This window comes from Cyprinodon tularosa, unplaced genomic scaffold (genome assembly GCF_016077235.1).
Source record: "Cyprinodon tularosa strain WSP-4 unplaced genomic scaffold, ASM1607723v1 ctg495, whole genome shotgun sequence".
Taxonomy (NCBI): domain Eukaryota; kingdom Metazoa; phylum Chordata; class Actinopteri; order Cyprinodontiformes; family Cyprinodontidae; genus Cyprinodon; species Cyprinodon tularosa.
Window position 1 is genome coordinate 592,501 of NW_024039224.1, and position 24,439 is coordinate 616,939.

At 38.1% G+C, this 24,439-nt stretch overlaps 3 protein-coding genes across 8 annotated transcripts; 1 reads left to right on the forward strand and 2 right to left on the reverse strand.

Moving 5' to 3' along the window:
- Nucleotides 1-635: 635 nt before the first annotated feature.
- On the reverse strand, nt 636-4,324 carry LOC119794844 (fructosamine 3 kinase related protein). 2 transcript variants are annotated; one of them, XM_038302553.1, is made up of 6 exons: nt 4,051-4,324; nt 2,734-2,885; nt 2,308-2,399; nt 2,094-2,176; nt 1,865-1,987; nt 636-1,785 (listed from the first exon to the last, which is right to left on the reverse strand). In XM_038302553.1, exons 1-6 carry the CDS (start codon nt 4,189-4,191, stop codon nt 1,447-1,449), a joined length of 930 nt encoding a protein of 309 aa, XP_038158481.1. In that variant the 5' UTR covers nt 4,192-4,324; the 3' UTR covers nt 636-1,446. The 2 variants fall into 2 exon arrangements, with proteins under 2 accessions (XP_038158481.1, XP_038158482.1); XM_038302554.1 differs by having other exon boundaries at nt 4,116-4,306.
- A 188-nt stretch (nt 4,325-4,512) lies between these two features.
- On the forward strand, nt 4,513-8,086 carry arl16 (ADP-ribosylation factor-like 16). Of its 2 annotated transcripts, XM_038302571.1 has the most exons (5): nt 4,513-4,687; nt 4,912-4,967; nt 5,955-6,071; nt 6,164-6,279; nt 6,415-8,086. In XM_038302571.1, exons 1-5 carry the CDS (start codon nt 4,612-4,614, stop codon nt 6,578-6,580), a joined length of 531 nt encoding a protein of 176 aa, XP_038158499.1. In that variant the 5' UTR covers nt 4,513-4,611; the 3' UTR covers nt 6,581-8,086. The 2 variants fall into 2 exon arrangements, with proteins under 2 accessions (XP_038158499.1, XP_038158500.1); XM_038302572.1 differs by lacking the exon at nt 4,912-4,967 and having other exon boundaries at nt 4,527-4,781; nt 5,959-6,071.
- Nucleotides 8,087-8,223: 137 nt separating this feature from the next.
- Nucleotides 8,224-24,070, reverse strand: epn3a (epsin 3a). 4 transcript variants are annotated; one of them, XM_038302567.1, is made up of 11 exons: nt 23,779-24,070; nt 21,773-22,462; nt 16,385-16,512; nt 15,297-15,374; nt 14,803-14,895; nt 14,421-14,504; nt 14,150-14,273; nt 10,253-10,390; nt 10,078-10,173; nt 9,766-10,002; nt 8,224-9,318 (listed from the first exon to the last, which is right to left on the reverse strand). In XM_038302567.1, exons 2-11 carry the CDS (start codon nt 22,311-22,313, stop codon nt 9,032-9,034), a joined length of 1,806 nt encoding a protein of 601 aa, XP_038158495.1. In that variant the 5' UTR covers nt 22,314-22,462; nt 23,779-24,070; the 3' UTR covers nt 8,224-9,031. The 4 variants fall into 4 exon arrangements, with proteins under 4 accessions (XP_038158495.1, XP_038158496.1, XP_038158497.1 ...); XM_038302568.1 differs by having other exon boundaries at nt 21,773-22,465; XM_038302569.1 differs by having other exon boundaries at nt 23,741-24,070.
- Nucleotides 24,071-24,439: the final 369 nt, after the last annotated feature.

Genomic DNA, 24,439 nt, shown 5'->3' on the forward strand with positions numbered 1-24,439 from the left:
GAAAGCTGCCGTTGCTAAGGCAACACAGTAACACCCCGTGTGTGGCTGTAGCACACTTAATGCAGAGTCCCTATTCAAGGCCTGAATGGTCAACTAAACCTACCCACTATGTGGTTTGGGACAAACGTAAGGTTAGTGTTCAGGGGCCGGGCCTACGATCGTGATGGAGCCAACCAAATTTGCAAGTTCTTTTATTTTTTATTTTATTTATTTTTTCTTTCAAATGAACGATTCGAGTTGGTTCTTGTACAAAATGCTGATGAAGATTCTCAGTCATCCAGGTCATAGTTATTCCATAAAAGTTTTACAAGGCCTTGTCTAAATAAAGACTCAAACTCACTGTGGATCCAGACATTTGAATTGAGAAAGCTTCCTGGAGAGGTAGCGAAACGTCTTCAAATCTTGGAAACACAAGTCCAGTGGATTTTTTTTTTTTTTTACTTTTATGGAATTCTTGTACAAACGATTGGAGTGCAAGTTTTTGCAACAGCTAATGACAGCTGGAACTTCATATGAATTTACCATTTAGTAAATTTATTTTTTTGTACATCAAAGCCATCATAACATTCTCAGGTATTCAGAAAGTGGGATTTTAATCATTATTTTAAGTGAAAGAAGATAGTCAAGAAACATAATTGGAATCAATGCATAATTTATTGTTGGTTTAACAGCAGACTGTTTGTCAACCAGTGCAAATCAGGGATTTCTGTAAGACTCTCAGAGTACAGGAATGCATAAATCCAATCTACTAAAATGACAGTAACTGGAGTTCTATCGAAATCAAATCACATTTACACACCAGTATAATTTATTTGGGTTCAAATACAATGGAAACAAAAAGAAAATTGAGCAGATTAACAGCATTTGCTCCTGTGCCAAGCCACTCTGAACAAAAATATCCAATTATATAAATCCCAGTAGGTAAATAGGTTAACTTGAACCGGAGTTTTTACCTATTTATGATCATGTGGTTACAGTCTGGTTGTGTTAACAGCAAGGGGGGAACCTGAGATAAGGTCTCAAACTAAGTTAATAATAAACTAACTAAAGGTTAAAGTAGAATTGGGTAGGAAGTCCATGCACGATCCTAAAATGGCAATGGTGTTATTAAGACCATTTTACCAGCTTCTTGGTGTGATGTCAAACTTCTTTTTATTCTACTAGTTAGGATTTCTTAGTTAAACGCCCCAAAATAAACCTTTACTTGACTGATTTCGCTGCTGTTCTATTCACTGGATTAAGAGAAGCAGGGTATTGCAATCATTTAATCTACAGTAACGTATTTCTCCACTTTCAACACAGTGTCAGAGAAATTATATTAAGTAAGTGGATACTTTATCAGTCCTGTGATGGGAATTAGCTGAAACATTCACTCTCTGCCCAATGTTTTGGGTTTTGCATTAAGACATGAAAGCTTTTTTTTTTTAAAAGTATCTATGAGAATTTTTATTTGAGCAAATCCTTCATTATTCTTATCGAAGAACCTCTGTAGCCACCACCAAAGTGGTTCCAATGATTCAGGTAATGAAAGAGTTGGTAAAGCTGGTTTCTTTGTGCAAATCCTGGTGCTTTAGGAATCTTATCATGATAAGCAGAGTAAAAGGAGCTATTGAAGCCACCAAACATCCCAGCAATAGCCAACTCAAACTCTGAGTGGCCATAGAAGGAAGCTGGGTCAAAGATGACTGGGCCATTTGCATATTCTGCCACGTTGCCTCCCCATAAGTCTCCATGAACGAGGGCAGGGAAAACGTCCACATTGGTGAAAAACTCTGGGATCTTCAGCTGTGAAGAACAGACACTGTTTGTGCACTGCATAGTTGTAGAGCAGAGATTAAAGGAAATGTTCTGTTAGTTGGTATACCTGTAGTTTTGCCCACAGTTCTCGGGCCTCTCGATCTCCGTGTGATTTCTCCACCAAGTTCAGTTGATGCTGCAGCCTTTGCTGGGAGTAAAACTGCACCCAGTCGCTCTGCCAATCATTATTCTGGAGCGGCATAGAAAAAATAAATACATTTTTAAAAAATGACAAAAAACAGTGCAAACTGTGACTGGAATGTTTCCAGATAACTAATGTAGATATGCATTTTAACCTGTGCTAAATATCCACAGCAAGTGTTTACTCCAAAGCCATAATTTTCAATAGGAGCCATCTCGGTTTGTCCAGCCCCTTTACCTAAAATAGGGTGACATAGAATAAAAAAATAAATCAGTTCCCAAATATAGTTTGAAAAAAAAAAAAAAAAGCTTATAAATGTGTGTTCCCTGATGTTTGCATGCACTGAGATAAAAATTAAAATAATTTACCTACAGTTTGCTGTTCTTTATTTTGTTTTTCCATTTGTCTTTTGTTGTGAAGGTGTAGATCGGCCAGCTGCTCTCCTAGCTGTTTAGAGAACCTACTCAACAGATTTGACAAAGATTAATCATAAAAACATTATGGTGTTTTTTATTTATTTATACATAAAAATAAGAGAATAGCAATCAGATAGAAAGCCTGATAAACACGTGCACAAATATGACTTCAGTAATTCAAGAAGTTGCTGGATGCAAATTTTCTTAAAAACAACAAATCTGTTTCATGCCCCAATAATACATTTTTGTGTAATCTGTGAAACAGACAATCCTAAATTAATGACAAAGGTCTAAAGCTGTACTTCGTAATATAATGTGACAGAAAAGGATTTGTGAATCTCCTACAAGAGTCTGCAAACAGAAGGAAAGAGTTCTCACTTATTGAGACTTTTCATGTCCAGATGCTCCATCACAAATACGCAGCCTCCTGTGTCGAGGTCAATCACCTTTATTGGCTTTGGGACTTTGACAGTTTCGGTCTTTAAAATAGTTTCCAGGCTCAACATCTCTCCATCAAACATCAATTTGGCCTGAAAAAACGAAAATCAGTGGTTAAGCCGTGTAGTGTGTATGTGCTCCAAAAACTATTTAAAGTATAAAATAACCTTTAAAAAAAACAGCCAAATGCCACTATATGAACCGAAAGCTCAATTTTTCGACTATTTTGAAAAATTCTTTGACATAGGGCCAAGGATGAGGGAGGTCTTGTTGGTCTCCATCTTCATCTCCCGATACGCTCTGGCCTGTGTCTGACCTTTCAGACATTTCAACATCTTTTTCTGAATCAGACATAGTAGCATGGCATAGACAACCAACGTTTACAGTTTGAAAAACACCTGCTTGCTTGTTGATTTATTTTAGTGTCAGCACAAATTTAATAGATAACCAATGAGTGTTTGCATTATATGACTCATCCAGTTACACTGTTTTTCACTAGATGTGGATGGCGCCAACGATCTGCATTGGATGGCGCACATGACTTGAAATAAATATATATATATATATATATATATATATATATATATATATATATATATATATATATATTATAAACATTAAACTGAATCAAAGAGTAACAAGTAATGTTTGTTTATATAGAAAGGAAGTACAGATACTTGTAGAAGTCAGAAGTAGGAAGAAAAATAAGTAATGGAGTAAAGTATAGATACGTAAAAAGTGTACTTAAATACAGTAATAAAGTATATGTACTTCGTTACTTGACACCTCTGGTAACTGCATTATTATTACTTGAAAAGTGATAATAATGCCATCAGACTGCTGAACTGTTTTGAAAAAAAAAGAAAAAAACTCTAAATCCTGTCACAGACTCTGCATAATTGCAACATTATATATATATATATATATATATATATAAATGCTCTGAACTTCCATATCAATGCATCTTTTTGTTGTTTGGTTTTTTTTTTCTCCCACACTGTTTACATTTTATCACTGCTGCAATTTATGGAATGGAAATGTTAATTTACTGTCTGAAAAACTGTATACACTCAGTTTGTATACACTGAATGTATACAAACTGACAATCTAATTTGTCTAAGAAAGTCTAAAATAACTGCACAATTCAAGGACGGATGCATTCACAGCGTGCAATATCTAGAGCAAATCATTTTCACTGATGTCAGATAGAAAACGCCAGCTAACCAGAAAGATACGTTTATTTTTTTAAACAAATACCCCGCTTTTATGGTTGATCTTTACAAACACTCTCCCATGGTCGGTATCGTAACTCTGGCCCTCACTGATGCATCCACCGCCTGCGTGACCGACTGGCTTCAGCGTCGTGGTCCCCAGCTCCTTTTTTAATTTACCTTCCATAATTGTATAGAAAGTAAATTTCAGCAGATCAGAGGAAAGTCTCTCGATCTGACAGCTTCCGTCGTTTTAACCAACGAGGACTCGTTAAGGCCTGAGAGAAATGTTTTGTTTCCGCTTTATTTATGCGGATTACATTGCGGCCAATCAGAGGCAGCCTGGAAATGATTGACTTCTAACTCGACCAATTACTGCTAAGGAGCGTGTTCACGTGATCACGGTCCTTATCCGCAATAGGTCGTCATAGAACTCAATCAGAGGCAGCCCAGAAATGATTGAGTTCTATCTCGACCAATTGCTGCTAAGGACCGTGACCACGTGAGCGTTGCCATGGTTGTCAAACGGAGTAACTTCGAAAACATGTTACCACTGGTTTCATATACGGTCTTTCCCTCCTACCTTGCGTTACAATAAAACGAAATAATGAGCAGCAAAGAAGTGTGCTTACTTATCGGAGCAACTGGTGTTGGGAAAACGTTATTACTTAAACGCCTACAAAATATCCTTTAATCTCAGTGTTCTTGGAATAGATGTCAGGGCTGGATAGGCTCAAAGGCTAATGTAGCTTAGCCTGCTGTGACTTGGCTTTAAAGGTCTGCAACTCGTTTTTTAAGATGCATCATGTGTCTTGAGTAATAACCTATGCAATTATGAATCGTAAAACAAATTTTCGCATTTCAGTTATTGTTCACTTATGTTTTCCTTACATATTTTATTTTATACTGATCACTTTACATGGCTCATGTGAAATGGGTTCCCCTCCATCAACCCTTCCCACAGTAAGTAGTTTTTATGTATGATCAGAACAGCTTTTTTTTTCTTGTAACACCATCTGAAGCCCAAGGAATGCGAAAAAAATGGCAGCTGTTTATAAATATCATAATATGTTGCTGGTTGCAGGTAGCATATTTCGGACTACTTTTTGTATTGAAATGCTAAAGAAGAGGTTTCAAAATTGCACAGATAATCTTCAGATATTCATGTTCTTCATATGCAGCTGATGAAAAAAATTGACAATTTATTTTAATGTCATTGCTTTGAAATTGTGTTTTTATTATTTTAAATTATGGTACATGTCTACAAACTCCTGAACAACTGCCAAGATGCTAATCCATGTACTAGTCAGGAATCTTATAAGAGTACAACTAAAGGTCTGCATCGTTGCAGGACAGGAAAAAGATCAGAGACCTGCTGGAGAAAAATCTGCTTACTGAAAGCATTTCCTTTGGTCAGATTAGGAAAGAACACTAACGCTCTCTGAACATAGAAGTATTGCTTTTATTTGAGGAAAAGACGGAGAGCCCTCTAGCCCCAAAACACCCCACCCACAGTGAAACACGGCAGCGGTCTCACTTTGTATAAAACTTCAAAGGCTCTCGTCCAAGTGGAAGAAATCCTTAGAGAAGAAAGGTTATGAGAAGGAAAGAAAACCAAAAGCAGAGATTTATTGTGAAAATGTGTTTTCAAAAGTATCCACAATAATCTAGGATGTTTAAATAAACTGCATTAATATTTCTTTTTAAATGGCATCTAAATAATCCTTTAATACAAAATGTATATATATATATAGATATATAAGCTGAGATTGTCAGCAGTTCTTTACCAACATCTTAAAGTGTTTATTATATGATGGAAAAAAGTATAATTAAGAAAAATGGCACCTGAATGACTCCATAATCCAGTTCTGTTTAGGGCCCCAAAAATGCAGTCTGGGGTCAATTTTAAGAGCACTTTATCACCATAATGGTAACATCTTTAATCTGCAGGTAGGAACCAACCTAACAGATTTGACCCTGAAAAAGAAGAAGGTGACTGTGAGGGAAATCGGAGGCTGCATGGGCCCAATATGGCCGAGTTACTTCCAGGACTGCTTCGCTGTGATTGTATGCGCTTTGTATAGTTGTTCCATTTATTTTTATATTAGTTTTTTCATATTATATTTTATTTTTAATCTGTTTTTATATATTTCATACAGTTCATGGTGGATTCAGCCAACATTGTTCAGATATCCTCCTCCTGTATCCAGTTGCTGTCTGTGCTCTCTGCTGACCCTCTGCGCAATGTCTCTGTGCTTATTCTCTTTAACAAGAGGTATTTATGGCATCAGTTCAGATGAGCAAGTTTAGTTAAATCATGTTAGGGAGTAATATTTAAACTTTTTATCTTGTTGAGATTTGTTGTTTCTCCTGATATTTCATTCCAACCTTTTTTATTTTATTTTTCCAGGGATATGCCTTGCCTCATGAGTCTGACAGAGATAAAATCACTATTCAGAATAGATGACATCGTTTCATCAGCTCCTCAGCCTATCACAACGCTAGAGGCCAGCGCTCGCTCTGGACAAGGTCTGCAAGAGGTGTTGAGCTGGCTGGAGTCTGTCGCAGTCAAGTGAAACACATTTGGTAGCTTGGAAAACCCTTACTGATGATCACATCCAGATTCAGTGTCTAAAATAGAATCTTTTAGACAATCACATTTAGTGTTGGACTATAAAATAGTGCATATGAGAAAATGCAATAGGATAAATTAAGAGGACAAATTGTAAGAATATTTGTTTGAAAGTGTACATAGTGACACTTTTTCAGTATTACCTTAGGTTTCATCTGCCAATGTTTTTTCCTTATTCTTTTCTTATTAAATTCTTTAGTGAGCAAATTCTTTAAAAGCAGGTTAAGACCACTTATAATCTGATTCAAATGAGGATGAGAGTTTGACCTAAACTCTTACTGCTTAGATTTAAGTTAATTAAAGACACAAAACAAAATAGATATAAAAAATCAGTAAAAATACAGACTTGAAATGGAATTTACTTCAGGGTCTTAAGGTTTGAATTATAAGTAATTGAAAGTCTGTTTTGTAATTGCAGAATATAGAGTATATCATATGAATTGTAACAACCTCATTTTGTGGAATATTTTATAAAGAATCCATGCTGACTATAAAAGACATAAGAAAGGGAAGAAATGATTCCAAGAAAGACATAAAAAGGGAGTAAAAATAGCTGCAAAAATAGTCAGATGTAGGTCAGCCTCTCTCTAAGACACTGGTGTGTAGAGATGAAACAAAAGTGAAAATATGGCCCACTATGAAAGCTAAATACAGTTGTGCTTAGAAATGAGGGATAATTAAACTGTTAAAGAGGGACCATTTATATTTGATATTAGTTTAGTGAAAGTCTACGTTTCTCTCAGCTGAACAGTGGTTTAAATCGCATACATTGGGGAAAAGTGGTGTGTGTGAAAATTACCAGGTGTTTATCTCTTGGTCAACTCCCAGCAGAACTCTAAAGAGTATAAAGCTCATCCTCAAAAGAAGAACACTTGAAAACCTAAGAGCTTAAATGGAAATGGTGCCATTGTGCATGGCACAAATGATCAGCAGGTTGAAGATGGTGCTCCGAATGTAAAACTGTTAAAAGCACCCCAATAAATTGAATAAGACTGAAAAAAGTATTATTTTTATAAGTCAATACGAAAAGAGAAACTCTCATTAAGTACCGATTTGTTTTTCTCCTACAAACAAATATACATTTTGAGCATTCAATTCAGTAAAATTCCACCCTATTGCCATAGAGCTCATGAAAATAAAAAATAGTATAATGTCAAGAAAAACAAAACTGTGTATGTGCTTAATACTGGATCAGGGATCCTTTTCCTTCCAACCAACCATCTAACAATATGCTTTCTCTCATCACCATGTGCACAACCAGCCTACTAAGCAATAACCCATTATGGCGTACCCTCATGGTGGAGAGTGTCATTGTTTACTGGATAACTGCACAATCAGCAGTCTTCCTCATTGTGTAGGTCAAAACATGGTCATCACATAACATTTCTGTATCCAAAGTCATTCTCTATTTAGGTCTTTAAGCGTGTAATAAATATTTATCCATAAAATGGATGAACTTTTGTGTGATATTATAATTTACTCAGGTAAATTGTTTTTTTTTATACCATTTTCAGTGTTTGGGTAGAATATGAATGTATAGGTATTGTTTTTTTTTTAATTTCTTTTCTTTATTGGTCTCTGGAGAGCTTTTATTTATTTTAATTAAGATTGAAAATTTGGTACATTAGGATTTATTTCTGATCTAAGTTTTGCATAATGACGTGGAGGTGCCAATCAGGATTTTAGCTACCTCGCAGTAAATAAAAAATAAAGAGGAAAAATGTTTTATTTTGTGCATGTTTTTTTCTTTAGTTTTTTTCACTTTTTCTAAGTAATTGTACTGATGATAACAGAGGAAGTGAGTAGAAAATTAAAGCTGAATAATTTTAAAGACGAAAAACTGTTGTTGTAGTGCTGCTGTATTTGATCAGTTAGTGTTTCACAAGCAAATTCTTTTACATTCCAGATGCTTTCTTGCATGTTGGAAAAATCAAAGCGCAATCAAAATCTTCATTACAGTTATTGTCAAAATGTATATACATGGAATTAACCAATCAGTTCTGGTCCACAGAAGCTTCATGGGTTAAATGAGTTGTTGCAGGAGCGTTTTCAGGCACTGAACTGGTTTTCATGTTGCCTGTTGTAAGACATCAGGTCAAAGGTCACAGACAACAACGTTATATTAAAGTGTGCTTCTGGTTTGTATTTGTTCTTTAAATTTGTAGCCCATTATTAACAGTTCAACAGCTTCCATTCGATGTTTGAAGGAGTAGAACTAGTTTGCTGCAATACAAGGTTACTGGTTTTATACAACAATATAAAAACCATTAATAATACGCATTTCATAAAAGTCTTTAGGGCTGCAGTTTGGTTTGCAGAATGAGTATTATTCCAAGAGCATACACTACTATGTCTCCATTTCCTAGCTGATATTGGTCTTGTTTCTGGGACGTCTTTATAAGAATGGGTTCACATTGATTTGTGTATCCTCATTACTAGCTGAGGAGAAGGGCAACAGAGGCTCGGGTAGCTTCACTGGCAGTTCCAGACCAGGCGGAGTGGGGTGAGTGAGGGACGAAGGGATGGCAGCACCTTGGTGGCTTGTAGGCAAGGGCAGTGAGGCACTGTATGGCAGGGAGGAGGTTTGGGGAACCGAGGATTCAAAGCTGGAGCTCATCTCATCCAGGCTGACTTTCGGCTGCTCGGCTTGGAACGGATTGGCAGCTGAAGGAGCACTGAGACCTAGACCAAAATTATATTGTTATTTTACTTTGCAGAGCAAGTAAGGATGTTTCTTTCTGGCTGATTTCTTATTTTACTCTTGTAACAATTCTTGGCAATAAAATGTTGCACCTTTGAAAAAGGTCTATAAACCAAAGCCTATTTCATTCTGTAAGAATTGGGCAATAGCTTGTGAAATATACCCAAAACTTCTGATTTAAATTATAGTTTAAAAGACAATTCTACAAAATGCTAAAGAAATGTATGCTGAGGTCTAAATAAAAAAAAAAGAATCTATGATTATTTAGGTACTTTGTAATATTAACTCATTATGTTAATCAAACTTGACCTGCAAAAGGAAAGATAATGTTTGATGTAATGCAAGACGGTAAGGAAAAAAAGATATCCGTCCTTTCTTAGCTTCTGCTTTCATCTGTAGGTGTGCAAATATTCGTAGTGCAATTATACCTGCTAAAAATGGATTTGTGGTCTTTGCTGGGGGATTTTTGGGAATCAGTGCGTCTAGGTCGACCAAAGAAGCAGCTGTGGGTCCAAGGAAGGCCTCGGGTGTCTTGCATTTTCGAGGCGCAGCGTTAGGGAGGCCGTCTCTTAGACCGGACATGTTGAACAGGTCAGAGCTGTCCTCTTCTTGACCATTAATACTCGCAGGACCACCATCCATGGCTTCGTCAAACAGGTCCCCATCTGGCAGAAGGGAAAACACTGTAAGATGCAAAAACACAGGCACAGACCTGATAAAAAGAAAAGATAAAACTTTACCTGAGGGGCTCCCTCTTCGTGGTGGAACTTCACTGGCTGCTCCTGTGGCCGCCGTTCTGTTTGATGAAGCAAAGAATGGATCCACTCTAGAGGATGCTGTAGATAAATCAGAATTAATGATGGTTGAACTAACTTGCTTTTTTGAGCATTCATGTGTTTGAAGAACAATGCCTACCGGATGTCAAACTTTGGGCTGTGGGGTTGGAGACGTTGTCTTGCAGACCGTCCCAGGAGTATGCTGGAGGTTCCCACGGTGGTGGGGGGCTGTGAGAAGGTGGCACCATCCAGGGAGAATCAGCTCTTGGGATGTTATCTTCATTCAGCAGTAAAACAATCAGAAAAACAAAGACTGTCAGTAAGATTTAGAGTGGCTCTGTTTAGTCTGAACATATAGTATTTTCCGAATTAAACTAGTTCATCCATCGTAGCTTTGGCTTTACATTTGAACCTGCCATCTTCCTGGAAGGTGAAATTCTGCCCCCAACAGGTCGTGTTCTAGCATTGCCGTAATTTAGCTCCATCTACCTTCAACTGTGTCTGCAGAACAAACAGCTCTATAGCATGACACTCTCACTACTGTGTTTTACTGTAAGTAGAAATGTAGTGTTCAGTATCTATTATTTTCCAAATAGTTAAGATGCTGTTTTGGTTACATTTGACCAAAACAACTTTTTCTACATGTTTACTGTGTCTCCTGTGTTACAGCCTTCTGTCCACCATAATGTCGCTGTTGTCACGCAATAGTAAAGTTGAGATCTGTGAAATGTGTAGCTCATATCGGTCCTGTCACAGTCTCTTCCATCAAGCTGCGGATTTCTGCACTTCATCCAAGTTACAGAGGGCCTCATGGCTGTTTCTTTTACTAATGCTCTCCTTGCTCAGTCTATTAGGTTAGGTGGATGCCGATGTCTTTTAGGTTTGCAGTTGTGGCAGCGCAGACTGGCCGTCAGGCGAGGCAGGACAATTTCTGGGGGCTGGCCTGGTTTCTGGCTTATTATGCGGTCGCAAAAAGCAGAAACACACGCTTTGCCTCTCATTTCTGTTTCTGAGGCACAGGACAGCTTGAGCCTCCATCAGTGGGAGACACAGCAGAAGAAAGAGGGAAAAAGAATTGGCTGCAAAATGTGAAAAACTAATACTGGAAAGCAAGAAAGAATAACACAAAGGAGAACGCACTAGCATAACACATTCAAAACTCGATTAATGAGGAGGTTAGATCCACTTTGAGGGCCCTACAGGATTTAATAAAACATTTTTTTAGGTTGTGTGAAGGAAAATGCAAATTTTAGAAAGTTGAAGATGAAGATGGTTTTGTTCCAGTTCTGAGTTCTGATTACTACACCCCCATTAACTCCCTAAAACATTATACAACTATAAAAATCCTTATATAATTTTATTGACCCATTATTTAAGATTAAAAACATATCTGTTGTGATATGAAGCTTTCCTGTGTTTATAAAGTTGGGTTATAAAGTCAGTTGGGGACTATGAATTGAAGGGAAATTCTTTATATCTTTAGGTTTTCTTTTATAAAGAAAGAGCTAGTAGGGGTGGGAAAAGCCGCACTTAAACTTATCCAAAGCCCCTTTCACATCTTGATGATTAGGCCAGGTATGCCTGACCTACGAAAAATCAGGCAAAAACGATGGCATATGTAGGTGATTTATGGGTACGTTTTGTATAAGCTGCCACCCTCAGGACACTGGCTTGTGCATCATTTCATGGGCATTACGCTGCCATGTGTTATGCATAAGTTAGGCTGTTGTTGGACAGAAGTTCTGTACTCATTATTAATATGCTATGTATACGCCCAACATTGAAAAAATATGTTGAAAGTTCAACATATGCCAACGCGTTAGGAGATTTTGGGATGTCAGGCATAAGCTGGCTAAATCAGCAAGGTGTCACAGGGCCCTTACAGACTATAGATCTAAATCACCAAACATGCACAATATTGTCTCACCTGCCTTGATTCACATATGAGCTTAAGTGACATTACATTCCAAAGGGGTTCAATGACGTCAACAGCTACAATAGCTATAACTCTTCTGGAAAGGCCGTCCATCAGGTTTAGTAGTGTTTATTGGAATTTTGGCCATTCTTCCAGAAGTGCATTTTTGAGATCACACACTGATGTTGCACAAGAAGGCCTGATTCTGAGTCTCTGCTCTAATTCTTCCCAAAGGTGTTCTGTCAGGTTGAGGTCAGGAGTCTATGCAGGTCAGTCATATTCATCCACACCACACTCTGCCATCCATGTCTTTGAGGATCTTGCTTTGTTCTCTGTTGGAACAGGAACAGGCCAGCTCCAACAGTTGCCATACATTTGGGAGCATGGGATTTTCCAAAATGTCTTGGGATGCTGAAGCATTCAGAGTTCCTTTTTACTGGAACTAAGGAACCAAGCCCACTTCCTGAAATCAACCCCACACCATAATCTCCCCACCACCAAACTTTATACTTGGCACTACAATAAGACAAGTACCATTCTCCTGGCAACCGCCAAACTCTGATTCATCCATCAGATTTCCATATGGAGAAATGTGATTCCTCACTCCAGAGAATCAATCTCAACTGCGCTGCAGTCCAGTGGTGGCCTACTTTTACATCACTGCATCCCACACTGCATTGCACTTGGTGATGTATGGCTTGGATGCAGCTGCTCAACCATGGGAACTCATTCCATGAAGCTCCCTGTTCTTGAGCTAATCTGAAGGCCTCATGAGGTTTGGAGGTGTGTAATGACTGAATCTGCAGAAAGTAACCTGTTCGTATTATGAGCTTCAGGATCTGCTGAACCGACATCAGTTTATCTGGGCTTCAACTTCATGGCTGAGTTGCTCTTCTTCCCAAACACTTCAATTTTCATATGATACAGCTGACAGTTGATGGTGGAATATTTAGGAGTGAGGAAATTTCATAACTTTCAATTTGTTGCACATGCCGCATCTATCACAGGTCCACGCTGGAGTTCACTAAGCTACTGAGAATGACCCATCCTCTCACTGTTTGAAACAACAGTCTGCATACCTAGCTGATTGATTTTATACACCAGTGGCCATGGGAATGATTAGAACACCCCATTCCAATAATTTGGATGGATGAGTAAATACAATGTTTACAGACTTCGTAAAGTGAACGGGCTAGTAAAATCTAAACAAAATCTAGCTCTAAAAAAGGAGAAAAAACATTAATGAAAAATATGTTGGAAATACTATCATCTGTTTACATAGCATATTTTCCATATTGTAAATTCAGTTGAAATTGTATTTATTGCACATAAAACAATGATAGGCAGTGAAGTGAAACTCTGGATTTGAGCCAGTAGACCTACTCAGGAAGAAGGGTGTGTAAAGGTTTGGCACGGGGTTTAATTTGAGTCCAAGAGTCTCATAGCATAATGGATGAAGCTGTGGTGGAGCCTTGCTGCTTTGCTCCACTGTTAGTTTATTCTCTGACCTAAAGGCAAGACCAGTTTATAGTTCTGAGCGGAGATGCTGTTGATAATACTTTGGGTTCTGGTCAGGAAGGATCTTCTTGTAATATCTTGAATCAGAGGAAGAAGAGTCCCAGTAGGTTATGTTTTTAGAATAATTTGTACACAATTAACTTAAGACAATATAATTTATTTAGAATGTTAATTTCTATTGGTTGATTGGTTTGTGTTAATTGAGATGTGGTGAGAATATCCTGAGCATGAATTTCCAAATCCACCCCTGAATTGTGCTGTACCATTTCTGTTTTAGGATAACTGATTAAATAGTGCTCTATGCCATCTTTAAAGCCTGGAATATTGCTTTATAGCTACCAATGCATTCAACTTCACTGTACTCCCAGCCTGCTGTGTCTATTCCTTTGTCTTCAGGATGCTGTTAGTTAACTGATCTGACAAATGTTTGAGCTTTTCACAAAACAAGTGAATACAATTAAATTAAACACATCCATAATCTATCTGCTTAATAACTTGCTTATTGTGGCTAGAGGGAAAACATTTCTTTTCACTTTATAATGACATAAAATGGAAACAATAAGGTTCGTTTGGTCAAGACGAGTAGGTAAGATTAAGGCTCACCCAGGGAGTCCCAGGGATCTGTAGCTCCAGCTGCTGCCTGCTGTGAAGTATTATTCCAGCGAATGTCACTGGGTGGTGCATCTGCAGGTACTGCAAAAATGTCAACCAGGTCCATGAAGGCGGTCTGAGGGCATAAACAAGAGAATCAAATATGTATTAAACCATTATTTCAGAACAAAAGCTAGATATTGTTTTGGTAACAAAAATATCACATTTGAAGTTATCTGGCACTTCTTCCTGTAACAAAATAAAATGTCAAAACTTTTCATACCCCTCCTCTTCCAGCCATTTCACGTTTGCTCTCCTCCAAAGCTTTTTGGAGATCAGTATCATCCCCTCTGCGGCTCAGCTGCTCCTAAAAATGGATATGGACACATGGGTGCCTTCGAGCAAAGCGGCTTTCGGCAAAATGCACATATTGTCTTGCCATGCTATATTTATGACTTCATTATCCCGAGGCAGACTATGCACACAGTTGGCGCGCACTCTAGACCATTGCATGAATGTATGTTAGCAGAGATGGACAAAAAACCGAAGACAAATTATCTGAGATGCGATGTTCGTACAAATAAACCAAAAAAGTCAAAATTTTAAAGCCTCAAATGTTGAATAAGGTGTTAAAGATTGGTTAAAACTTCAATTGTGGTGGGTACCTGTTGGTGTTCCTCCTTGCTCAGGCTCAGAGCTAGTTGGAGCTGGGCGTCCTCGTCCATTTCCACGACGGGAGCTGGTGCACGTTTGACTGACTGTAAGAGGAATTAAGCATTATTCAAAGAATGATCAGACCAAAAACAAAGCTTGGACATCCAGTTTGTTAATTCTGCATGCAATTTTACTGGATAGGCATTCAAATAAAGGGGAAGGGCTCAATCCTTTCAACAGCAGACCAGAGTATCTGGTATGTGTACCTCAACCAAATGGATTTACAAGACGAAATATATGGGTTAGTTATAAAGAGGTAAGAGAAGTAACTCTTTGGAGAAAGATGGCCTTTTCCGGTTTTAAAGATGACTAAACGATGGGTATTATGAACCACAGCTATAGGGAAAGGAAAGGGGGATAGTGCATGGAGTTGGCCGTTGCAGAGCAACGGGTGAAGTGCAGCAAGACAGAGGCAGGCTCATCCCGCATCCAGGTTTACTTTTACCTTCTGGGCCTCCTCTTTGCTGAGTTTCATTGCGATTTGGAGTTGAGTCTGTTCATCAATATCCACTGTGGGAGGTGGCTAGAGTCAAGCAGGAAGGATTAGGAGTAAAACTGATCAGAGGGTTTATACAGGAATTAGTAACTCTAATTTTACGTTTTATAAAACATGTTGATGGCATTATTTTAATGCCATCAACAAATACCCATGACTCCCATACAATTTACCATCGACAGGCTGCAGCCATGTCCCGAATTCCTCATTTTCCAGCCACCTTTGTTGAAATTTGCATTTTCCCCCCATTCTCTAGCTCTTTCCCCGCCTCAAGGTTCTTTTCCAAACATACGGCTTAACAATCAACCTGAAGCAGTTCCGCGCAAACACATATATTTATATTTATATCTTATATATCTGACGAAAATAAAACATTTTAAATGCCACGATAATCACTTTTAAAGAATTTTAATGCCAATTAAGGCCTTAATTTAAAAAAGAATAATTTAATGACTTTGATTGGTTTTTAATGACCAACGGAAACCCTGGATCAAAGAGTGATATTTCAGGTGTGCTAATTCTGAGCTCAATGGGACATTATTTCAATAATGCAATAATAAGTATCTTGTGATAAAAGGAGTAAATACAAGCCGATACATTTCTGATTCAAAAAAAGCTTCCATTATTTAAATTCTGCTCCAAATTCTTTTTGGCGTTAACTAGAATATCTATGTTTTAACAGAGATAAAACTCTCTAACTCTGCCCTTGACATAAAGACTAATGCAGAGTGTGGGACTATGGATCGATGCACATTTCCTGTTTGACTTCTCGCTCGCTCACTCTCAGATTACTCATTCAGCATCGCTCACACGGATTGGTCAAAGTTCCAACACTGATAACACACAAGTGTGCCATTCTCATCTCACTAGAAAACTGTGGCATAGACCACGACCAGAGGAATGAGAGTGAGCAGGAGCCGTTTAATGTTTCATGAGGGTGAAGCAATTTCAAAAGGCAGCACTGCAAAAGAAATCTCTTTCTGGAAGACGTGTGCTTGTGTGTGTGTGTTTGTATGTATTACGTCCTTTAGAGATACCTTTTCACTTTCTTCTCGGCTCATAGCCAGAGCCAGCTGCAGCTGCAGCTCCTCTTCTCCACTAGATGCTGGTATGGCTTGTTCGAGGTCTGGATCAAGATGAGATGAAGTGGAGGCAACAACGGAGGCTATAAAACAGTACAGCAGAGAGATTAGACATTTTAAGAGGAATGGGGAATGTGCGGTTTTAGGAAGAATTTACGAATTCAAAAAGAAGGGGAAAGGAAAAATAAACCAGATTTTAAGGTCAGGAAAGAGCAAGCTCTGTTGTTGCATGTTAATTTTCCATTGCTTTTTGTTCAGAGCCTTAGCTGGCATGGCTCGCTGCAGCCTGCCCGGTTCTGCCTGCACTGAAAACAATGACGCTGCTGTGTAGGGAGAGAGGTTGCTGGTGGGGGAGAGGAATAGATGCATTGGATTTGGAGTTAGGCCCTCTTCAATACCCCAAATCTTCTTAGAGGATCGCAAGACGCATGTGTAGATTTGGGGAACTGACTGGTGGTGGTATACCAGTCTGTGTTCCAGACTGGGGGTCACTGGGCTAAAATAGGGAAGTGGAATGCATGTTGGCAAACTAAGGTCTCTGAGGCCAATTACTTGCAGGGTGCTGCTCCTCAATATCCCTAGTCTGATCCACAATATTTGCTGGAAATTAACTTATGCCAACTTGTCACTATTACGTCATCCATCAGCATTTCAGCTGCTGAGAAAATAGCAAACACAGACATTTCAAATACATGGAATTGTTAATAAAATTCAGCACATGCAAAACACAATCTTCCATGTAGAAACACTGAAAACTAAAAGCTATTTCCTCCAATCGTTTCTCCAGCTCTTTCAAACTCTCTGTCCCCTGAACTGTTCTAATGGGAGCGTGTTTAATAAGTAACTTAGACCCTTTGGAAATGTGAACCATTTTCTTTGTTATGGACCATTGCTCTTTGAGCATCTACTCATGTCTAAACTGTTGGGAGTGACACACAGTGAGTGACTGGGATTTTTACAATGATCGTTTATGTGGTTTGCTGCAAATTAATTGCCCGTTGGAATCAATAAACTTTTCTGAATCTGAATCTAATAGCCCTATGCAGGGCCTAAGTAACATAGGCTTTACAAGTCGAAAGTTTATTAGGACAAAAAAAAATTAAGATACTCCCTTAATATCAGATGTGTTCATGAGACAAGCTGAAATAATCCCTGCTGAGCAAAGTAGGGTTTTATGAACCCAAACACTGCTAAAACATCCTCCATAAACACCCTATAATCTGCACAGATGCCAAAATATAATTTATTGTAAAGCAATTAGTTTATAAAAGATCTTTACTTTTCACGTCATGTGTTTTGCAGCTAGACATGTTTTGGTTTGCTGATAAGGCATCAACATCTAGGCTTTAAAAACAACTGTAGTTAAATCACACTAAATGGTCAGTGGCGTTCAATATGTACCTGTCATTTAAAACATGTTGAAATAGTTATCTATTATTGCCTTAAATAGTTTTTACTAGAGGTAGACTGAATAATCAGCAAGCTCATATTTTTGGCCAACATCAACATGTTTTCTATATCAGCCAATAGCTGCATGCATTTGCTGATTCATTAATGCACTGAGCAGCCATGCCCTTGAGATCATGAAATGCATGCATTGCCACTCCCACCACTTGCTATTCATTGTTCATATATTTTCATTTAAATTATTAGTTTCCTTATGTTTAAATTAACTCTTGTCTAAACATTCATTCTTATTTGATCAGGTCTCATTTTACTAATATAAAATGTCATTTTCTGTTTAGTTTGTGATAAACATTTTTTATTTGTATTGAAGGAAAACGAAGAATAAAAAAAAAAAACTTTATAGCTGCATCTAAGAAGATAAGATAAAATTAATAAAATAGAATTCCATCAATAAATTAATCAAACGAAGCCCCACCTTAATTTCCTGTGTTAGATTTATGCTAATATGGAGGACATCACCCTAAAACTATCAAATATTTAATCACTGGTTATCTAAAATTGGGTGTGATGGGTGTGGTTTTGTTAACTTAACAATAAACTTGGTGTTAACTTTACTATTTACTCATGTGTTTCTTATATGAGTAAGTAAAGGAATACAAATACAGCACCTTCAGTGTATTTATGTTGTTTGTGTGTGAATAAAAGCAAAGTAAGGTATACTTATGCAGAAGTGAAAAAAATTTGACAAGGAGTTACAAATAAAAGAAAAACAAGAAAATAGATTAGCAATTTATTTTTGTTCAGACTCCAATACTCCAATATCTGATACTGAATTTAACCAACATCCTTTAGTAGTCAGCTAATATGAGAATCTATAGGGTAAGTATTGATGATGAACTTCACAAATTTCCTCTTTAAGGAAGAGTAACACAGGAAACAAAAAGTGTAAAATTCCCCTTTAAGGAAGAGAAAGACAGGAAAAAAGTAGGCTATAGTTTACAAAATAATCTAAGTCCAGTTTGCAGTTTTGTACAAGTAAAGTTGTGGAAACTGGGAAAATGTGGACAATGTTCTGGTTGATACCAAAACTGATTTTTCTTCTAGAGATTAAAAAGGATATAATGTATTTGGTACAAACTAACTTTGCAAATGTCCCTAAACATTCCAGTTGCCACAGTGAACCATGGTGATTGGAATACCTCTTCAGCAGGGAGAGACAAGGCTCATCAGACTTAATGGAAATAAAATACAAAAAAAAATAAAAAATCTGTAAAGAAAATGTCAGAGGATGCAAAGGACATAAGACTGTGCCATAAGTTCTCCTTCCAGCAAGACAAACCCTGAGCCAGAGCTACAATATAATGCCAAGTGAAAAATGTCCCTATTAAAGTCTTGGGATAAACATAGTTTTGAACTTGTGGCAAGATTTCGAAACTGATTTTGACAAACCAACTCAATATAACTGGGCGTGAGCTTTGTTGGAAAGAAGAATGGGCAAACATTTCAGTCTCTTATGGCCTAATCAAAGATCACAAAAAAAGAGTAATAAACTGCTTGTGCAAACAAAAAACACCTCATGCAGCTAATGGATGTGTCACGGCTGACCTGTTAGGACTATATACTGTACCTACACAGAAAAGTTTGAGTCGAAAGGTGAAACTATACAAAGCTGAAGAAGCCATAGCAGAAGTTGGGATACAGTGAGTGGAGTGTTAAGCCTCCTTTCTGACCAAGGAGTAGGTTGGATCACCCTTCCTTCAAATCTGGAGTTGTCTGGTTGGGGTCTGAGTTTTAACAAGTTTTAACAAGTCCAAAGGTTCTTCCCATCTTGCCCATTTAAATCAGAATTTTGTGTGTGAAACTGTTTGATAGAGCAGAGTGGACTATTTTGGACATCCCATCTGCAGACTGAAATAGAAACAGCACTGTGCAAAGATGGCAAGTATGATCGCAATATGGAGAAGATGTAGGCAGAGAAGAAAAGGAAAGGAAAGAGGACCTTCCCTGAAATGAAATGGAAAAAATTATCAGATGACTTGGTAGAGGAGCCGCTGGAATCTGGATCATTCCAATCGTCTCAACCAGTCAAGGTCATCGTTAAGATTTTTGAGAGCAATGTCACTAAAAAGAAGTCTGGGGTTTTAATAGATGCAGAATGTCTGTTTTCTTTTATCAAAGAAGATATTACATGTTTTAGCTTTAAAAACAAGAGAAAAAAGTTGGTTTGTCAATTGAATGATAATGACAAAACAAACGACACAGCTTTCATTTTCTCTAAATAATGACTAGCATTCCTGATGCATAACTTGAATAGCAAGAAAGACGGTTGAAATTAGCCGCCATGGGTTATGCATTGTTAGTGCCAAATGTGAACAGCGGCCTTAAGATAGCAACATGTAAAAATAAGATTTAATTCATAATATATTAAGATAACACTTTTTATAATGATTGACACACAACAATCCCATCTTCTGTGGGAAAAAGCCCCTTCATATTTACTAGTGCTGCGGTTCTTTATAGAAATTATTTCCATTTCCAAAAAAAATAGTTTTTGCAAGGTATTTTACAACATGACCCTATGATTATAACAAAAAGAGAGGGTGAACAAGTGAGGCACAACATTCCCATATAGACCCCCAGTTCCTAAAATGAATCTGGTAAAGCTAGACAGCAAACTACTCTGGGAAATGGTAAGCTGGGATAATCTATCCAGAAGTAAGTATTGCCAGAAATTTTCCATAGGAGATACTGTATGACTTCTACTTGCAACCATCCCCATTATTTCATTCATTTCGCAACATTGTGTTGAACTAATTTTATTTTCTGACAGTCCAAATATGTTGACGTGTGCACAGAATATTCTCCATCTCAAGCTTGTTAATGCATCTTTGCCTCCTCATCAAAATTACCAAGGACATTTTTAAGTTTGCACCTGACTATAAACCATCTAACTACAGATGAGGAACCTGTACCCATAACCTGTTATAGTTTGATAAATCACACTGCCACTTACATGGTAAGTAATTACAGTTTTTGCACGTTCTGACAATTATTCTGCATATTCATGTAGGTAAAACACGACGAATAGATACAGCCTGCAATTCTGCTTACTTTAGTGAAGAGATCCATGGTGCCACTTGATTAGCGGTGAGTTTCTTTATAGACAGAAATCTTTAGTAAGTCAGACCATAAATGTGCAAACCTACAGCTGTGATCCTAACGAAAGGTGGTTTGACAAAGAGTTCACTCTGGGTGGCTAAATATATACGCATACCGTTCTTCGTAAATCATTTTGAAAAAAAAACATCCATTATTGACCTTCCTTTTAACAAATATACTCCACTTTGTGTTGCCATTTATCTCAACATCTCAATGAAAGTAGTCTGTGTTTGTAATGAGTAATGTTCAATACGTATGTGTACTTTTAACTAGGTACCGTGCGTCCCCTAACCAGGGTTATAACAGCAGCGTCATCTCAGCTGGGGTTTCAAACCGAGGGACACCTGCTGGGCCCCTTTTTCTTTTGTAACTCCAGTTTAGCTGACATGACGGTTAAGGAGAATGAAAGGAATGTAGATGTCCAACTGTGATGGGATGGTCTGACTGACATTTTACCATAACAAGTGGAGCAAGTGCTTCATCAACACTTCCTGAGGTGTAAATATCAGACCGAGATGCTGGTATTATGATAAAATCCAGTAGGCATAAAGATTAACATGTGATAGGTCAGCAGAAAAATATAAGTACTTTTAAGATTCTGCCAACAAATGATGGCATCTATCTAATGATATTTTGACTTGTCATGTGTGCATTCCTTAACGGTGACGGGTCACATGCTGCAGGAAACATTCTGGAATATTTCAGTCAGTATTTATCGGGTTATATAACTTCTCCAAGTAAGTATGTTTGTGTTTTGTAAAGGTTGACGCTACTCACGGCTGAATGATGATGAGCTACCGCATGTGTTGAAATCATCCCCACTGAAGCGTCTTGAGTATCCAGCACTGCTTCTGCCCACCCGTGCCTTAGTCTTCTGTGCACTGCTCCTTTCGCTCTTCAGCTTGGCGTCGTCTTTCAACAAAGCCACCAGTTTCTTAGACTTCTCCCTGACATGGATACCTTGGTCATGTCCATCTCGGTCAATGTACTGGAAGTCTTTAAGCGTCTGGATAGTGATAATGTTGTCCCGGCAGGCTTTGACCACACGCTCAGAGCCCGTTTTGACTAGGTAGTCCAGTAGTGTCAATGCTTTGTAAACATGGCGCCAGTTTTTGCCGTGATCGTTCAGCCTCTTAAAAATCATTCCCATGACTTCAGTGAAGGCCACCACATTGTAGGTGAGGTCTGAAATGTCAGACATGAGAGATGCAGAGGGTCCCCAGGGGTCGTTGGAGGTGGCCTCCCGGACCTTGATCTCTGCCTCCGTGTAGTTATTGACCATGTTTTTCACCTGCCGGCGAAGCGATGAACTCTGCATGGTGACTGCTGTGTTTCACTTTCGGCAAAGGGGAGAATAAAAGGCAAGAAAGCCCAGTGCTTTTGGGTTAGAGGGTTTTTCAGTTCCGCAGAGAAATGCAGGACAGGCGACACAACTTGGCAACTTCAGCGATGTCAACAACTGCTGTCCTGCTGGAAAAAAAAACACAAACTTAATTTAATCTGTTGCATTGTTAGCAAGGTAATCCCATCAGGTTGTACACAAGTGAAACTAACTGATGTCATTCTCAGTTAACAGCTAAAAGGACAAAGGTGTAACTGAATACCTTTTGTAAAATAAAAAAAAACAAACTCTGCATTTCCTAAAGCCTTTTTGAAAGGTTTACTATAAACTTTTCTTTCCATTTTAAATGCAACAATTAGCCCATTGCGTAGACAACCACATAATGTGATGATATAAGAACCTTTGCTTTACCTGTGAGCCTTATCAGAAAGGGGAGGAACTGATCCTCCCTGTTGTTCTAGTTTGATTACATCAGAGCAGCAGATATAGAGTTACGATTTTTGGAAATTCAAAAACCTTCAGAGACTAAATCTTAAAGGTGGTAAGCCACTTTTTCTCAGGGATTATTTTGTCTACACTGATAAAGTTTTTTAAACAAAGCAGAAACAGTTTGTTCTAACAGAAGGAGTTGTTTGGAACTCATACAAGAACATTTTTCCTGAAAATAAAGGATAACAAATCCAAAGATTATGTCTTATATGATTTAAAACGTATAATAATACAATTAATAAGATTAAACATTAGTAGGAGTGAAGTGGGTAGCAGCAGTGGCCGCATGTTAAATCCTAAAACCCAAATCTCCAAACTGCTACAGACAACATGCCTTAAATCCGGATTAAAACGAGCTGGTCCTTTAAAGAAGCTGCTCCTTAGATCTAATAAGGTGGACAGATTATGTTTGAATACATCTAGTAACCCTAAAGAGCTTAAATAGGAGGTAAAGTCTCCTTCAGGCCTTATTTGACATCTAACCTGAGTGCCTCAGTGACAGGTTCTGGTGCCTTGATTTAGACATTTGCATTTCAGAACAGTTTAACCAAAGTTTCTATGGAATTTAAACACATTGAAACAAGAAAATTGTTTAGAAATACTCCCCCCTCTAAAAAAAATATAAAGTACTCAATCTTCGTTTGAAGCAATATTTTTCTTATGAAATAAATCATTTAGTAAGTAATTAAAATCATGCTCAAAGAACAGCGTTCAGGTTGCTTTTAAACAAACGCGCAGTAAATTTGACTCATGCGTCCTTTCCGTCCCAAACCAGGACGGCAAATTGGTGCCATTGTGCGTCAAGTGGGACGATCGCGTAGGTGGAAGTATGTGACGGTGACTCAGCTGTGATTCCGAGTTCAAAAGTTAGAAAATCAAAGAAACTACGCTAAAAAAATAAGCAAATTACCCACCGAGATTCAGTTAATTCCTCCCATTTCTCCGCTCTTACCTTCAAGTCATTGCGCGTCAGCAGGGTCCCAACTTGGGGAGGATTTAGGTGGAAAGAGAAAGGTCCCCGCCTCTCTGCATATCCCGTAGCTGCTACTCGGACAGGAAAAAAACTAGTATGGCTGTTTAAAAAAGCGCAGGAGGGAGAGAATGGAAGCAATCGGGGCAAATTGATCACTAATAAGTGTTTTCCAACTAAAGTTGTGAGCGCATCTTTCAAACGCACGCAGTGAATCTGCAGATGACAGACACACAAACACACCAAGTTAAAAAAAAAATGGATGGAGAGCAGAGTGAGAGGGGAGGTGGGAAGAGGGAGGAGTGCTCAGTGCATGCAGAGTCAGACTTAACTCTTTCATGGCCTGCAGGGGAAGCATCTGATCTGAATGAAGCAGGTGATCATTCTAAGAAATGAATCACAGCCAGGATTAAAATGGCTGGGAAGCTTTAGGCCTGTTGGGGCCCACTAGCATATATGCATCTCTTTTAATAAGAATACAATGAGGAAGTTTATTATAGTTTAAATTGATTAATTAAACAAAGAATAATTTAAGCATTAATTATGGTCATAATGATGCAAAGAAAACTGCTTATTTGTCCACCTGACAATCATGGACACTCTCCACAGTAAGGGTAAGCCACATAAGGATATTACTAAGTTA